General features: G+C 51.8%; 1 protein-coding gene across 2 annotated transcripts; it reads right to left on the minus strand.

The window, feature by feature from the left end:
• Positions 1-727: 727 nt before the first annotated feature.
• ITGB2 (integrin subunit beta 2) lies at positions 728-15,951 on the minus strand. 2 transcript variants are annotated; one of them, XM_083840918.1, is made up of 16 exons: positions 15,812-15,951; positions 8,734-8,800; positions 8,293-8,381; positions 7,836-8,019; positions 7,250-7,420; positions 6,755-6,996; positions 6,208-6,363; positions 5,512-5,607; positions 5,298-5,387; positions 4,835-4,975; positions 4,372-4,556; positions 3,295-3,539; positions 2,729-2,948; positions 2,418-2,623; positions 2,169-2,335; positions 728-1,893 (listed from the first exon to the last, which is right to left on the minus strand). In XM_083840918.1, exons 2-16 carry the CDS (start codon positions 8,795-8,797, stop codon positions 1,828-1,830), a joined length of 2,322 nt encoding a protein of 773 aa, XP_083697044.1. In that variant the 5' UTR covers positions 8,798-8,800; positions 15,812-15,951; the 3' UTR covers positions 728-1,827. The 2 variants fall into 2 exon arrangements, with proteins under 2 accessions (XP_083697044.1, XP_083697045.1); XM_083840919.1 differs by having other exon boundaries at positions 8,734-8,830; positions 15,812-15,950.
• Positions 15,952-17,125: the final 1,174 nt, after the last annotated feature.

The raw sequence follows: 17,125 nt of genomic DNA on the forward strand, positions 1-17,125 counted from the left end.
TCTGTCTAATGCAATAACTGGTCATATTTCTTTTTGAAAAGGTCTGGATCTCTGTGCTTGCATCCCCCATCGAATTTCTCTATCTGTTCCACTAAACTTGTTCACATTTGTGCTTGTACTGCACAGCCTATGCCAGCAGTAAGACCTGCAACTACTGATAAGGGAGATTCTCTCTTCATGTTCAAGTAATAAAAGCCTCTGTCTGGGTACTTGGCAATGGGCATTGCATCAAAGACCCAGAGCGGTGCCTCTGGAGTCTTCACACAGCCAGGTGTGGGGTGCATGAGAGCTGCACTGAATCAGGGTCCTTGAACCAAAAATAGCTGCAAACTGGGAAAGTCTGGGGGAAGTATCAGATGTGCCTTCCTTCTTACTCTGCCACAGACCTTGACAGTCATTGCTGGAGAACAGCTAAATGCCCCAAATTAACCTTCCATCTGATATTGTACAGCCACTCTTGTTTAAGGTGGTTTATGTGTAGCTGCTCATAGGCAGGGACAAGAATTGGTTTGCATTATTTTGTAAGCTGTTTTGGACTTGCAAGGGAGCACCTTTCAGGACATAGCTGCCAAATCAGCATAAAGACAGCGTGTTTCTCTAGCCAGCATCTTCCCCAAGCACTTCATCTGTGGGAGATGCTGGCATCTGTGATGGGACTTGGCTGAAGTTTTTTTGATAAGTGCTTCAGCTGCTGCCCTAGCACCTGATTCTTAGTAGGACAGATGTATTTATATATTAATTTTTATTAACTTTAAACATATTCATAGGGCAAACAGAGATTTGACATAATACAGCTATATGCAAATTATTCCCAAACTTGAAGCAAATACAAACTGTACACATATTTCAAAATAATGGTGATGGCATAAGAGGAACTAGCTGCTGTGCAGAATTTGAAAAAGCACTGAGCTGGAGATGCTCTGTGTAATGCCAGGTCTTTTGCATTCCTGGTCCTGAGCATATCTGATGTAGATCTAGACCTGGAAGATGGTAGAAGAAGCTGTTGCTGAGGTCTGAGCTGCAGGCGATGTTTCACATGTTCATTACCTCTGGTGCTGATGTTCTATGGTTCAGATTGCTGCTCCTTTGCTTCCTTGTCATGCAGCAGTCTCAAGGCCTGCTGGAGGTAAGCCAAGCTTGCAGGAGCCCAGGTAGAAATGTGGAGGAGCCCGCGGTAGCTCTGAGAAGGGATCGACATTGAGGAGCAGCTGATGATTTAGGAAAAAAATCAGTGCACGTTCCCTTTGCTGCCCATCACCTCCAGGTACAGCAACATCCAGAGCAGACCCCCAGCCTGGGGGCCCTCCACATCCTTCTCAGAAGTGAGTACTTTAGAAACAAGCTGCAAATGCAACAGTGGAGAGCAGTGAAGCAGGGGAAGGCTGGGCATGGAGGAGCCTCGGAGCGGAGCCTGCCAGAGCAGAAAGGAAATAGCAGTTTTGAAACCACGGCTGGAAGCACTATGTGCACTACGCTGTTTTTGGAACTTGATGTCTGAAGGTCATGCCACAAGGCAAAGTTAGCTGAGACAGACGGTAACTGATATGGGAGCTATAGTATTTCCCTGCTGGTGAGACATGCTCTGCAGCTCTGTCCATGGCAAAGCTGCTGCTGTTCTCTCCTCCCAAAACACAACCAGCGAGCGCCATGCAGAGAGACAGGTGCCATGCAGACCCTCAGTCAGCACGTGATGTGCTGGTGGCCTCTTGGAAGAAGGGAACAAACCAGCAGAATAAAGAAGAGGTGGGAGCCTTAGTTTGAGATTTCCTTAGCTTGGCATTTCCTTATTTAATGGTGAGGCCCAGTGCTGACAGGTGTTGCTCCACTTCATTGCCCATCGAATCTGGGGTTCACAACGGTGGTGGTGGCACTCTTGAATAGGGGATTATCAGCCTGGAGGGAAAAAGGTGAAAGTTGCTCAGTGTTGTACAGTACTGGATTTTCAGCAGTGTGTTACCCACCCCTCCCTGACTTTGAATGATGCAGACAGCACTGGCAGCCCCAAGGTCAAGCAGTGGGAAGATCCAGGTCTGCAACACTCCGGGCACTGCCAGCCATGGCTGCCTCTGCAAAAGATGTCCCTTCCGTGCCCATCTTCCCTGCATGCTCCCTGCATGTGGGTGTCCCAAGGCCCAGTGTGCCCCACTTCTGCAGACAGATTCTCTTACCTCGTTCCACTTGGCCTTGGACTTCTCCTTCTCGAACCTGCGGTATTCCCGGCGGTCAAACAGCTCTGTCAAGAGCCGCCAGATCAGCAGGAGCACCAGGCCGATGAGAGCCACACCGGCAATGGTCCCACCTACAATCAGCGCGATGTTGGGAGGCTCCGGGCACTCTGTAGAGCAAACATGGACAATTCATCTGCAGCCCCTGGGAGAGCTGGTAGGGCAGGGGCACAAGGACTGGGGCGGGGGTACCTTTCTTAGGGTCAACAGTGACAGTGTACATCTCCTCTCCATCATCCTGGGACATGCGGAAGGAGATCCAGCAGTTCTTGGAGTCCTTCTCCCTGCACTGCCGGCTCCCTGCCTGTGACCCTTCAACATACTGGATGTTGCTGCAGGCCTCAGAGCAGTTCTTCTCCAGTGGCCCACTCTGGAAGGCCCTGCACTCCACGCAGGAGCTGCAACACAGGTAGCTGTGACTTATCTGCACAGCAGTGGCAGAGCCCCTCAGCCCAGCAGTGGCCGTCCCCACACCTGCCCCACCACGAAGCCCCATCACTCACACGTATTTGCTGCAGGGCGAGGGGCAGCCGGGGCACTCCTCACAGAATGGGGGCTGATAGCCCCCCCGGCACTGGCAGCGGTTGCAGTGGCAGGAGCCACGGAGGCTGCACTCCTTCCCCCGGATGTTCAAACAGCCTTCTGTCGACTTCTTGCACTGGCAGGCGCTGCCCTGGTAGTCAGACGTGCACCTGCACTTGCCACAGTCGCAGTGCCCGCGCTCTGTGGGGGGAAACCTCTCTGTTCATGGTCCTGCAAGGCTCAGGGCTGCCTACAGAGGAGGGGGCTGCAGGGAGCTGCCCTGACAATGCAGCTTGTCTACCCACACGTTATCCAGAGGTATCTTCCCTGGTACACAGAGGATGGGTATGGGGGAAGAGTGAAAAGTGGGAGCTGGTCACTTTCTGCCAGCTCTGGCCACATCCTTGCTTGGAAGAAGCCACTGCGCTGGGACTGGGGCTGCCTTTCCAGGAGGGGTTTTGTGAGGGCAGCATGAAAATGTGCTTGTGCAGCTCAGGCACCGAGATGACCCTCCCTCTGCCCACGCTCAGGCAGCCCAGCTGCTCACCTGTGCCGCCACACAGGGAGCCGTTGTGGAACTCGCAATTCATGTTGTCACACTCGCAGAAGGTGCCATAGATCTGCTTGTTGGGCACGTCGCTGGTGTGGCAGACGCACTGCCCGCACACGCAGTCCCCTAGTCCTGAGCAGATGACTGAGCTGTTGTCCTTCCGGCAGCTGCCCTCCAGCTCTTTGCTGGTCTTGCCCTTGGTTTCGCACTCGCAGTTCTTCCCCGTGTAGCCTGAATTGCAGCTGCCGTGAGAGGAGAGGAGCAAGTCTGGGTCATCAGCTGCAAGAAATGCTGCAGAGCATGTGCAGGGCTGGGCTCAGACCTCAGCCAAAGTGGAGCAAATCTGGGACAGCCTCACCGGAAACAAACATGTCACCAGGCGTCCGCACCACCACGTGTTGGTGCTAATTCTGGGCAGCACGTCAGTGGCAGACCTCAAAAATGCTGCTCTCTGTGCTGGTTATATTTACAACACCAAACGGTTGCCCGGAAATCATTATTATATTTATAATTTCCAAACCCTTGCAAGGAGATCTGAGTGTTTCCTGAGGAAACCCAGTCTTTTCCTCTCCCACTCACTGAAGGGCCATAAAGCAACAATTATGCTTAAAGATATACATGAACTGCAGCTCAGAAGTGAGATTTTAAAGAGCTTTCTACAGAAAGTTGCATCTGCTTGACAGATGGGCTGGTAGATGGTTGGATGTGTGGATAGTTGCATAGATAGAAGGGTGGTTGGATGTTTGGTTGGGCGGATGCATGGATGCCCTTTGGAAAGCAGCAGAGACTCCACAAACAGAAGAGACCTCACTGTGTCCCTTGTCACCACGAGCTTTAACTGCTGCTCCAAATAAGAAAATTGGTTCAAAGCTTCAGGGCAAGCCCATGACTGACTGCCCAGTGTAAATCTCTCTGCTGAGCCCTCACCAGGCCCCACATCCTGCAGGCAAAAAGTTGCTGTGAGGAACCAAGCACAGCACACAGCTGCCCTCGGCTTGGCCCAACAGCCCTCTCCTAGCAGCTCCCCAGTTCTGGCCACATTTGAAATAATATTTTGGGTGGAACAGCACTCACCTGCAGATCCCACAGATGATGTTGCCTTTTCCACTGCAGGCAGTTTGGTCAGGCTGCTCTCTGCAGTTGCAGTCACAGTTGCTGTCTAGGTGGACGGTGAGCGTGTCTGTGAAGCCCAGCGGCCGGATGGTGAAGGACTGGCTTTTGATACACTCCTTTGCCGTGACCTTCACTTTGAAGGTCACCTAGAAGGTGCGGAGTGAGAAAGGGAAGGGAAGGGAAGGGCTGGAGACCATCAGATAGCTTCAGTAATAAGAGGGTGGTATCAGCCCTAGGCTGAGCACACACACACACATCCAGCACAATGGAGGATCCACCCCTCTCCCACTGTATTTCAGACACTTTGGACCTTAAATTCATGAGAACGAAAACTCTGGAACAACAGGCTGGGTTCCTGCAGTTAGACAGGAAAGGCAGCAGGAACTTGTGAGCTGCATGGCGTTCCTAATACAGGAGAACATACCTCATCATTGATCTTTACGTTGTCACACTGCCCTCTTGCTTCATCCGAGACTACCTTCTTTGTATTGCACATGGAGTCATATTTGACATCCAGGACATCTGGCAGGGTGGAGTGGTCCAGGATGATCCGTGAAGAGAGGTTCTGTGAGGAAATGGTGGAGAGAGTGCAGTCAGCCCAAGAAGAGATGGAAGCAAGAGGATGGGGGCTTGCTTCCGCCAGCCCAGGGGACAAAGGCAGGGAGCACTCCAGGCCAGAGTCTCAGCTCCTGCAGTGGGGTGGGAATGGCAGTCAATGGCATCAGAGAGGTGAAAGCTTCTTGCTTGCCATGGGCAGAGTGGCTTAGTATGTCCCATCCCCTAAACCCCAGTTCCACCAGCTCTCTGTTGATGAGGATACACGATGGGAGCTTTTCCTTGCTTAAGTCCTGCCAGATAGGTAAAATACATCCTCATCCGTCACTTACATTGTAGGCCACCTGAATGAGTTCAATTATGTTGCTGGAGTCCTCATTCAGCTCCCCCACTGCTGACTTCGGGATCATTTCACTGAGCTTCTGCCAATGGAGAGCAAAGGAGTGAGCAGTTTCCCCCATACAACAGCAATAGCAGGAGGACGGATGCACATCTGTCCTCACAGGGAAGGGCAGGAAGCACCTGAACCAACTGAAGTCTACTTACTTTGTAAACGTCTACCATCTTACTCGTGACAGCAAAAATGGGCTGAATGTTGTTTTCGGCAAGTTTCTGGACCAGCTGGCCAACGGAGGGGTAGTCCTGTGTGAGGAGAGGGGGCTGCACTGAGCATGACCTCCCCCACCAGTAGGCAGGTGGGCCACCAGGGTTGTGCAGCCGCCGTCCGGTCCCAGCACCACCAGCAGCTTGTGGCAGTGTGACCACAAGGGAGCCTAGGCTCAGGCGCAGCTCTCTTCAGTTTTTAGGTTACGACGATCTTGTGGTCTCAGCGATATGCTTTTAAGTGACATTCTTTTCTGCTTGTGGGAATGAAGTTGGGGTAAAACACAGGGAGAGTGCCACCTGAATGGTGATGCCTCCGGTTACCTCCATGCCACCTCGGAGGTCAGTGCCTGGCTTTTGCTGATACAGTTGCTGTGAGGAAGGTCACACAGAGCACCCCAAACAGCAATTCATTGCCTGATGCCGAGTGGTGAAACAGAGGCATGAGCTGGGGCACCCAAGGCAGAATTGCCTCTGCTCCCAGGGTGCACCGTATCCATCACCCTGCCACACTGGGGCAGGCTCCTGGGGCCCCGCAGGGGCTGCCAGCTTCCACTGCAGAGGTAACAGGAGCTGCCCCCATGGGCTGAGGGTGCGGAGCCACTGAGCAAACCCGGGAACACAGCCTGGAGTACTTACAAACTCATTGCTCTTTTTATACATGTTGTCCTCCAAGTGGCACTGGCCGTCGTTGGGGGTCAGAATGGCCCCGAGCTTGCCATCACCAGCAAAGTGGAAGCCGTCATCGGTAGCGTACACCAGTAAGCGGGTCACATTGCGCCAGCCAATCAAGTCCTGCAAGTGGCATGGACAGCACTGAGACCTGGCCCTGAGCAGGGCTGGGGCCGTGGTGCCTCAGCATGGCACTGCCGTTGCCAAAGAATGGGACACATCAGCCATGGCAAGGGGTGGAGGGTATGGAGGAGGATTACGGGGATCAGATTCAGGAGGCTCTGGATTGAAATGCTCTCTTGTACCCAGCCTGGGCATAACCTGCCCGGCTGCCAAGTTAGTACTTTCACATGGACTGCAGGCCTGAAATTACGCGATGTGTATCTGCAGCCTGCCTGGAGAGGGGCAGAGCCAGCTCTTGATGAAGGAGCCGTAAGGAGAGGCAGCAGACCTCACACCTGCCCACAGCTGCAGCGAGCAGGGAGGACATGGGGCTAGCCCATTAGGGACTCACCCCACACACTGCTGCCTGCATCATGGCATCCAGCCCCCCCTCTGGGGCATCCAGGTTCCCCGAGATGAACTGCTTCCCCACTTCGCTCTCAAACTTCTTAGCATTGTCAGTCAGTGAGAGGATGTGCTTGAAGGCGAAGGGAGGCTGGCACTGCTTGTCCTTGTTGGGGCAAGGGTTCTGCAGCTTCTCAGGGTGTGTGTTGACGAAGGGCAGAACTGTCTTGTCCACGAAGGAGCCAAAACCTAGGGTGCCCAGGACCACAGTATTAGGGGCAAAAGCAGGTAGGGGCTAGCGGTTGTCCCCATGGCACTGGGCATGGACAACCTCCTGGCTCCCACGTGGGGTGCAAAGTATGCATACACATCCCTTGCCCTGGCATGCTCTCCAGCTTGGCAGAGAATGGCTCACACTTCCTGCATCCCGCATTCTGCTCTGCCCTCTACCTCTTCCCAGTAGCAAACAGCTGTGTGGGGGCCCTGTGCCAGACAGGCTCACCTATGCGTCGAGAGGGTGTGGTACTCTCCAGTGCTCTGAGCAGTTCACCTCCCAGCTTCTTCACCTTCTCTAAGTCATCCAGCATAGAGTAGGAGAGGTCCATGAGGTAGTAGAGATCAATGGGGTACCCCAAGGCACGGCGAAACTTCACATCAAATACAGCGGGCTGCCCTGTGGGACGGGGACAGCAGGATCAGCAGCTGTTCTGTGCAGGGTCATATCTTGCCTCATCACCCACCCCGTGCTGGGATCCTTCTCTCTTTGGGAGGAAATGTGGAGGAAACGTGACCTACAACATGCCTCAGCATAGCTACACGCTCCATCCTTGCCCTCTCTGAGCTGTCACCTATCTTCACATCTTCACTGGGGCTTTTCCTCTGGGACTCCTCAGCTTCTGTAATTCCCTTCTATCCAGGAGGGCCCTCAGTTTCCCTGCAGGAGCGATCTCTTGCCAACAGCCCATTCAGTTTTGAAGCAGGATGTGCGGGCAAAAAGCATGTGTAACAAATGCTGGCGAGCTCTAGTTGCTACCCAGCTGAGCCTGGAAGTGAGCAGAAGATTATTACCAACACTGCAGAAGCCATACCTATCCTCAGCTTCAGGTGCACCTCCTGGGGAGTCAGCTGTATATCATTGCTCAATGCATTGTCCTGTGTCCTTTTAATTTCACTGACTGGAAACTCAATCTCGCTCTGTGGGCATCCCTTCTGCTGCAGTTGCTCTCTGGTGTCGCAGCGGATGGAGTCCGGCTCACCAGCTTTGGTGAAATTCTGTGTGTTGCAACATCAACAGGAAAAATCAGAGGAGTGTGAGATAAGTAGGCACACTACCACACTACCCAGCTCCCGAACCATGTCTGCTGGGTCTCTGGGATATTGGTGGAGAAAGGAAGGCTGAAGCCCTCCTGACCTCATCGAGCAGGTAGGGCATGAAACTCTCCCAGGATGCTGTCCACCTGCTCCGCCACGGAGTAGGCCCGCACTAGTACAGCACGCAGGGTGGCTCTCCGTTCACTGACAGTACGGGGGGCTACATGGACCTACCGGCTTCTTGCACCAGGCACATCCAGGGCCAGATTGGATGCAGTCCTTGCATGTCCCCACCTTGATCTTGGGGCACTCCATGGTGAAGGCTGAAACAGGGAGAAGATGAGTCTGATATGGTGGGACACCCAGGAGAAGCCAGTCTGCCCCAGCAGCAGCTGTGGGGTGCTCAGAATCCCAGCAGTGGGCACCCACACTCTCCAACCGCCTTGAGCCCACTTAGCCTAGAAGACCTACGCTGGAGGCCCTGCCTTGCTGTCCCGTGGCCGGGTGGGCTTGAGTTAACACCGGATCCTGGGAAAGGCAGGGCTGACCCTTGCATGGCTCTCAGCGCCATGTTTAGTGCCGTGTCGGTGCCTGCCTCCAGTTGCCTCCAGCACTGTCTCATTGCCCATGTTAGGTGCCAGGATAAGGCAGGGAGGAAGGGCAGGTGGGACTCACCCATTGTCACCAGCAGCAGCACCCAGGTCACAGCTGGAAGCCAGAAGCAGCAGTCACGTGTCATTTTCTGCAAGACAAAAGGCACCCCTGTGACAGCCTGGCACGCAGCAGCCACAGGGAAGGGAGACGTCAAACCCAATAGAAAGTGGCTGCAAAGGATGGTGGCACCAGGTGGATGTCTCTTTCCCACTGCAGAGTAGGTCCTGAGAGAGTGCCCTCTATGAGAGCTCACATGCTCTTAGAAAAATGAGTCGGTCAGCAATTAAATACATCTTTTTGACTAAATGCAAAAGTCAGCAGGGCGGGAACTTGCACTGTGTCAGTACGCATTCAGCTAAACTGCTACATAGCTTGAGGTGGTATTTATCCAGCCTCTTTTACATCTGTGTTTACACATATATGCAATACTGGAAAATCTCAAGCACTACATTTTACTAGATGTGAAGTTTTCAGCTTCTGTGTTAAGCTACATTTGGATGGAAATTGGAGATAAAATAAACAAAAGAAGCCTTTTGATGAATTAACTAACAGCACAGAAAAGAAGTCTGTTGGTACTTTCTATACATTTAACTAATACATCAAGGAAATTAAATATTTCATGTAGTGAATTAATATAAGTTTTCCTGCTGAGGGTTTCCAACAAGCAGTACAAACCTTAAATACAATTTTGGGATAAGTGCTGGAAAAGAAAACTTCTAACCCCATTTCTCATTATTGCCGGCTTTAACTTTAAATGAGCTGAACTAGTCCAACTGGCCAAAATAACAGAAAAATGCTCTCTTACGCCGCAGAAAGGCTCCCACAGCAGGCACCACCCTGCTAGGACTAGGGACCAGGCAGCTCTGATGAGGGGAGAGCGGGAGGGAAAGAGCAAATGCTTCTCCTTCTCCACAGGGAGAAACTGATGCTATTTCGAAGAGAGACTGAGAAACTTTACACAGCGTTTCCTTCCCTGGCTCGCGTTTTTCATCCATGCTGGATGAGAGAGGCTGGTGGCACCTTCCCACCCGCACGCCTGTGAGCCCTGTGGCACACGTGTTGTACAGGATGGGTCACACGCCCATGGGGGCCATGTCCCATCTCCTGGGCGAGGCCACTGAAGGGAAGTGAGAGACTCACTCCAGCTGCCTGGTGGGGTCCAGTCTGCCAGTGTGGCAACCACTGAACTAGCTCTTGTGCAAGTGTGCAGGATGAAGAGGAAGGGCAGGATGCTGGCATCAGATCCATACTGTTCTAGAGCAGCAGGGAGGGGGCTGGGGGGTGACACCATGGGTGGAGGTTTTGCACATCTCTGTGCACAGAGATTGCACATCTCTGACCAGTGTGCAGGGAAGGACACCCAGCACATCGTCCAGGGCTCCTGCAAGCCCCCAGGTGCCTGCTGTCCTCAAGGCACAACTTGTGCTGTAACACCAGCAGTTCACAGCATGATTGAAATCCTTGTTCTCAAATTTGTTTTCCAGGTGCAAATTGTTCTAGCTGCTCACACTACTTGTTTCTTGTTCCAAAGTACACCTCCTGATTCCAGAAACTAATGCTAACCATCCAGTGGCTAAAATTGTTCTCAGGAATCAGCAGAAATGTGAGCTGGTAAGCAACGAGCATGCAGCACCCTGGGCTGCTGTGGAGGACACAGTGGAGGTGTGCTGCCACCACCCACTTGCAGTGTGCTGAAGCAGGGCCGGAGTAAGTTGACATGAGCCTGCATGCTTCTTAGTGTGGCCACTCTGGACTGCACCAGGAGCAGTGGTTTTACCATGCTGTTGATAAAGTCATGGTCATCATCACCATTGTTTCTCGTAACAGCTTTCTCCCAGCACAGCCCTAGAGCAAAACCCAACAGAGTTGTGGCCTTACAACATGGACATATTCGGGTGAATGAGAAAAGAGAAATTTGTTAAAAAAGGAAAAGGGGAAAAAAAAAGCACAGAGAAACAATAAACATTTCCCTTTTTTACAGTATTAGACACAGCATCAGAAAGACAGTTCATTGGTTTTGTAATAGCTCTTACACTGCCCTGAGCAACCAAATAGCCCCTCCCTGGTTCCTGCAAGTGCTGTAAAGCGCCATCAGCTTCTCCTGTGAACCTGCCAAACTAAGCAGCTCTGAGTGAAAAGGAAACGAGAGGCGAGATAAACTTTCAAAAGGTGCTGAGGCCAGACTGGTAAATACGGCTGCTCAGATCTGCTGCTGAAGCGTGGGAATGTCTCTGTTTAGCTCCTCAGGTGCTGTAGGGCACCAGAGAAGTCAAGGATGACACTGGTCAGCCTTGAATAAAGGTCTGGTCTTCTCCTGGGCACAGAAAGACCAGATGCACCCTATTAGCTCTATGAGGCTGCTGAGGGAGATAGATGGGTGTCATTCTGTGACAACTGCACAGCGAGGTTTGGTGCCTAGCTGTCCTATGGACTCAGAGATGTGACTGGATTGCAACGGCTGGCTGCCGCCATGGCTTATAGTGGAAGTCATCTGGATGTGAAGATCTGCAGCCTTGGGAGACCCATGTTGGAGCCAACCTCCCCAGCAGCACTCCAACAGCAGTGTCACCTCACACCTGCACATACCAGGTCAAACCCCTGTGGTGACACAGCACAGGACTCTATTCTGCTGTGCCATTTTGTCAAGCAAACATGCACGCTGCAGCCCCATCCTTGCCTGTGACTGTGCCCCTTGTGTCTCTGTGGACGTTCCACAGGTAACAAGCCAGGGGCGAAGAGTGCCTGGGCCGTGTAAGCATTTCTCAAACATTCCCACATCTATTATTTTTCTAGTTCCTAATGGATCAACTCATTTTTAGCTGCTTTAAATGTCATGGTAAGGTATGAACTGAGCCCACGTGATGGCCTGGTCTCCACCAGACCACAGGCGTGAAACACACTTGCCACTTGCACATTGCTTAGCTGGCCAAAGAACACATTTTTGTCACCTCCAAATTCTGTCAGCACTTCTTGGGCTTGCAGGTAACAGGTAAAAGTTGTTAAAGTCATGAAAGGTCAAGGGTCTTCCCAGCCCTGCAGTAACCTACAGCTGCCTCTCTCCAGGTCTGTAAGAAAACATATTCATCTCCCTGCTCCTTCTTGCACTGTTAAAGGCAGAGTTATTACTGGCAGAGATCCTCGTTCTGGTGGGAGTGCAGTGAGGTAACCTGGGACAAGGTGTGCCCAGTGCTCAGAAGGTCACAGTGCGCTCTGGTGGTGCCCAGGGGTGAAAAAAAAGCATGAGCTTGTATTTCTGCAAAGCCTTTGTTGCAAGAGGAGAAACTGGGACAACGGAGACAGACTGTGCCCCCGCCATAGCTATGGTGCTGTCAGGAGGGTAGAGCTTCTCCCACCCTCATTTCCTGCAACACTCCCGACTGACACCCAAATGTGTCTAACTGGGCTCCAGTGCTTCTACAAGCCACAAGGCTGGTCCTTCTCTCTGTTAAACTCTATTTTTAAAGGTAAAGCAAAGAGCTGTAGATGTTTTTCCTGCTACTACTAAAGGTGGCTTAGGTCTGGGGAGGCAGCTGTGAGGGGGAGGTGCAGGAGGGCATTTGAGGGGGACAGTGGCCCTGGGAGCTGCCTTAGAAAGACAGAGAGCCTGGGGGCCTCCCTTGTTGTGGGGTCAGAAAGGATTTGGCCTTGTGAGCTCAGGATGGTGATGCTTGCAGTCAGGTTGCTCTGCAGGGGTAGGTGCAGAAGGATAAACTCTTCATGTTCTCACAAGCTGGGTTTCACAGCTGGTGCGCCTCGTCTGCCTCTTAGAATGACTCCTAATGCCAGCTTTCTCCCTCTTGTGGAAGAAAAAGCCTTTGATTGTGTGTGACTTATTTAAGCCGGTGTAGGGGGAGCTTGTATAAGCCTCAGCTGTGGACTGAGGCTCTGTGAGCATCTTGCGCTTGTCTTGCTGGAACTAGTAGGTTCACACTTACAGGTTCATCCCATAAAAGGGAGTGGGTCCCCAATTACAACGGGATTAAAAAAATCCTCCCAGTCTGCAGAAATAGATTGGGAACCTCAGTGTAAACCCAGCTCTGTTTGCTAATGAATTTTGTACTGTAGGGTTAATTTTCTGGACTGGATTTGGATGCCTTTATAACGTTAACAGTTGTTTCTTTCCCCACAGCAGGGGTGTAAAGGGGAGAACAGCAGCAGAAAGTGTATTGCTTCCTTTTCTTCTGCTGCGGTGGGAAGTTATTCACTGCTATGTGGGTGGATGAGTGTGTATGTGACGTAGGGTGTCCTTCAAAGGGAACAAATGGGGCTTCTGCTTTTGTCTGTCTCTTCACAGCACTCAGAGAAGGGTTTCTGTCTGACTGTGTTAGGAGGCCGCAGGCAGAGGCCCCTGCAGCATGTTCTCCATCTGCATTTGCCATCCATGTGGCTCAGTCCCGGACTTGCATTGCCATGACTGGTCCCACGTGCATTGCTCCTGCCTGTCCTTTGCTGGGGACAGGTTTGTTTCTCCCCTCTCTTTCAAAAGTTACAGCAAGCAGAGGGATGCACACAGCTCATCCTGCTTGGCAGGTTCTGCGAGACAGGCAGTGTGAAGGCAGCCCCAGGGGACATGCGCAAGGACAGCCCCAGGTGCTGTTATCCCACATGTTGGCAGGAGCAAACCTGAGCAAGGCAGCCTCATGGGGCACCTGGCAGGTGCTGGGGTGCTGCTGGGATGGAGCAGGCTGGAGAGCAACACTGGGTAGCAAGCTGGGATTTATAAATAGGGCTGAAGGGGAAGTGTCAAAGCTAGCTGCAGTCTCATTGCTATAAATAAGACAGGCGTTCAACAGCAGAGATGGGTGTTGCGGTCCTTTGTCTGCAAATCTTCGTCGCTGCTTTGCTAATTGTCTACGTTTTCTTGTGAAATAGGAGGATGGTCTCCCATGTGCAGTATCCTGGAAGGACTCTTAGAACATTTGCACCATCTGCCTGTGACAGTGAGGCTGCCATGCACGTGTGATAATGAGTGGTGTGGGGCGCAGCAAGGTGGGGAGGTAGATGTCACTTCTTTTGCTTAGTTTGGGCAAGATGGATAGTTTCCATCACGGCAGACAGACATACACAGGGCTAATCTCTGGCTGAGACAGATGCATCCCCTCCGTGCAAAATATGTGTGTGCATATGTGTATATATATATATACACACATCTATCTCTATGTATGTATGTGTATATATACACATACAAAAGTAGCCTTGCAGACCCTGCACGGCTACTTTTATTTATATATATATATATATATATATACACACACACACATCTATCTCTATGTATGTATGTGTATATATATAAATAAAAGTAGCCTTGAAGGGTCTGCCTTCATCATCTATCTCCTATCTATCTATCTATCTACCTATCTATCTATCTATCATTGCTTATATAGAGATAGGTAAATATGGATATATAAAACAGCCTTTCAGGGTCTGCCTGGATCACTGATCAGAGCCTCCTGCTGTCACCAGTGCCAATGTCCTGTTGCGCTTGTCCTAGACTAACCAGGGACATGTTTACCCACACGCTGTTTAGGAACAGACAATCTGTTTCTTGTGTCCTTGGTGCTTTCTGACTGCAAGCCTCCTGGCGAGCATCCCACCCTTTGGCAGTGGCATGGAGAAGTGGTTTGCCTCCTGCCTGTGGTGACCCAGACTGGGGCACCTGCCCAGCCACCTCTGATCCTGGCACAAGGGGCTGTGCTGAGAGACACGAGAGAGGCCGCAGATGTGGAAGACTTCTACTGTCTCATGTTTCAAGCGATGTGTCCTTCTCTGAGAAAATAAGTCAGGCATCATGATCACTAGCCCACTGAGGTCACTTGCAGTTGAAATAGCCCTGGGATGAGTAATGGTCGGCAGAGTGTAAAAGCACCAAGTAAAGCAGGATGTGAAAACCGTGGTAGAAAAATGCAACATTTATAACTCTCATACTTTTCAGCAGCTATGTACCAGCACCCGTGTCAGCCGCATGGCGCAGTATCTCTGTGAACGTTTGTGAGTTTGCTTTTCATCTCCCTGTGAGGCTGGGAGACAGCCTTTTAAAAATCATCGAAAATGGAAGTTTGTCTGCTTTAGTCTGATTCAAAACTGAACAGTGACGGTCTGTCTGGCCTCTCCATAACACGTGGGGTGTACTTCATATGCCCTACATTTTCCCTTTGCTGCATTAGCGAGCAAGCTTCTGCCTGTGTATCTGAGACTTGGCGAAGGACTTGCTCTGCCCAGGGAAAGCTCACCTGCAGCCTCTGCTGCTTTCCCTGCCTCTGCCATGCATTTTCAGTGGCCATTTGCAGAATGTGATGCATACAGAGAGAGGTGAAGGAGAAGATCAAGGATCTCACCCCCTCTCCTAGCTCTTTTTCCTGACCTTCCCTGGCAAAGGCATCCTCATTTAGCAAGCCCTGATGGGACAGACCATTTGCAACTGTTTTGGCACCAACCCCTACTCACAATAAAGTCAAGGTTGTTCGTAGGTGCAAGGTGTGACCTGCACTCAGGGAAAGTTCCTCTGTGCCCGTGTGCCAGCAATGGCACTGCACCAAGCCTCCTGTCATCCTTGTGCCACACCATCCCATCACATGCCGGCTCCCTCTCCCCATCTGAGCGATCACGTCCTGCAGCCACACAGGAGTGACCAGGGAGACGTGGGCTGCTCTGGGTGGCTCCCACACAGGAGCTGGTGCAGCCCCCGACAGTCATTTGGGAGGGTGTAATGGGATCACCCCGGGTCAGAGCAGGAGCATGCCGTACTGCACCAACTCCCTTCTGCTTTCCAGGCCCACAGGCAGGTGAGGAAGGAGCTGTTGTGGGTCTGACACCTGCCCATAATAACCACCTGTACTTCCAGGCTCACTCCTACCTCCGAAAGCAGATGTGTTGGAGACCAGGCAAGTCTGCCTTTGGCAAGGCTGCGCTTGACCAGAGGGAGTGATGAGCCCCATGGCTGTACATCAAGCTGCAGCACACCCAAGCACTTGCCTGACAGGAGGTTGGATTAAGAATTATGAAACAAATTCACTGAAAACTCCTTGGCTACAAAACTGCTTTGTCACCCATCTGCCTCCCCCAAGATAGGAGGTGTACGAAACCAAAATGCAATACTTGCCTCGCATCAAGCCCTCTCTTCGGCTCCTCTGCTGGGACTGAAGTGAGGCTGGTGGTCCTCAAGCTCTCTAGCCTGACTGGGAGCAGCAGCTGGTGCAGAGCTCTGCACTGTGCAGATCTTTCCTCCTTCTGCCTTGTCGCTGGCTAGGGGAGAAAGGAGGAAGTCAGAGCGGTGGCTGTGGGCGGGTGCCTTCCCAAAACCCAACTTGCCCTGCGCACCCCGGTTAAGGCCGAGCCCCACCCCTGGACCCTATGCCCCAGCCCGCCTGATGAAGGGACCTTCCAAAAATGCCCACTTCTGGTTTTGCACAGATCTCCAGAAACAGTGCAGTGGGCAAGCAAGGCTGGTATTGGGGAAACTGGAAAACTGGTCCCATGGGGAGCTGCTGGTACCCTTGGCTTGGGAAGCAGGGGAGTGAGGTCTCCCCTTCAGCCCCAGCCTGGCTCTGTTTTTTTTTGCCTCACTGGTGAGCTGCTGGTGTGGCAGGGCTGGACAGGTCCTTCCTGTTTGAAGGAGGATGCCAGTGCTGCTCTCACCATGGCAAAGCTCAGTTTATGACGTGTTTTTTTGAGCAGCCTTCAGATTTTGACATACGGGCTGCAGTTACTCCTCCCAGCACACCCACAGCTGAATTTCCCTAAGCAGAGAGGAACTGACACCAAGCAACTATCTCTTAACCTCTTCAGGGTGCTAAAGGAAAAAATACATGGTGTCGTAATTTTTTTAGATAATTAATGTGGGACTCTTGTTATCTGCTTTGTAGGTTTTAGCTGCAGGGGTTGCATCTGTTGGCCTTTCACAGCTTTAGTGAGGACTGGTTTCAAAAACGGGTATAAAGTGTGAACAAGGTGTGCTCATTATGAATAGTGGCAGTATACTGCAGCACGCTGCCGTCTCAGTTCCAGCTAGGTCATGTTTAGTGACTCTGATGCATTTTGGGGCATCTATACATGCCCTACAGTTATGGAGCTCGGTTTACTTTCCCTGAAGCTCCTGCAGCAAGTGTACAGAATCACGATGCCAGCAGCAAATTTCAGAGCTCTGACAAATGTTCTACATGTTATGTTTTTATTAAGGAAGACAACTGCAGGGCTCTGGGCTAGTTTCCTCATGGCCAGGCACCAGAGATAGCTCCAATGCCCCACATTCAGGAGCATCAGCATGGCTGTAGCCTCGCTGGTGCAGTGGGACGGCATGGATGGAGCTGGGAAAGCTGGCAGAGCTTCTGATTGTGCTGTGGATCTGGAAGAGGAAGTGTGGGCAAGTGAGAGGAACTGTTGTAATTCTTACTTTGACCTTGCATCCTGTGTAACT

Source organism: Anser anser, assembly GCF_964211835.1.
Source record: "Anser anser genome assembly, chromosome: 6".
Classification (NCBI taxonomy): domain Eukaryota; kingdom Metazoa; phylum Chordata; class Aves; order Anseriformes; family Anatidae; genus Anser; species Anser anser.

What these genes read in the sequence shown, in the direction of transcription:
- ITGB2 (XM_083840918.1), bottom strand. Translation starts at nt 8,797, where the DNA reads ATGACACGTGACTGCTGCTTCTGGCTTCCAGCTGTGACCTGGGTGCTG. An exon ending in ACGTAAAGATCAATGATGAG is followed by an intron (nt 4,557 to 4,834) that starts GTATGTTCTCCT and finishes CGCACCTTCTAG; the next exon opens with GTGACCTTCAAAGTGAAGGT. An exon ending in CTCCCTGTGTGGCGGCACAG is followed by an intron (nt 2,949 to 3,294) that starts GTGAGCAGCTGG and finishes TTCCCCCCACAG; the next exon opens with AGCGCGGGCACTGCGACTGT.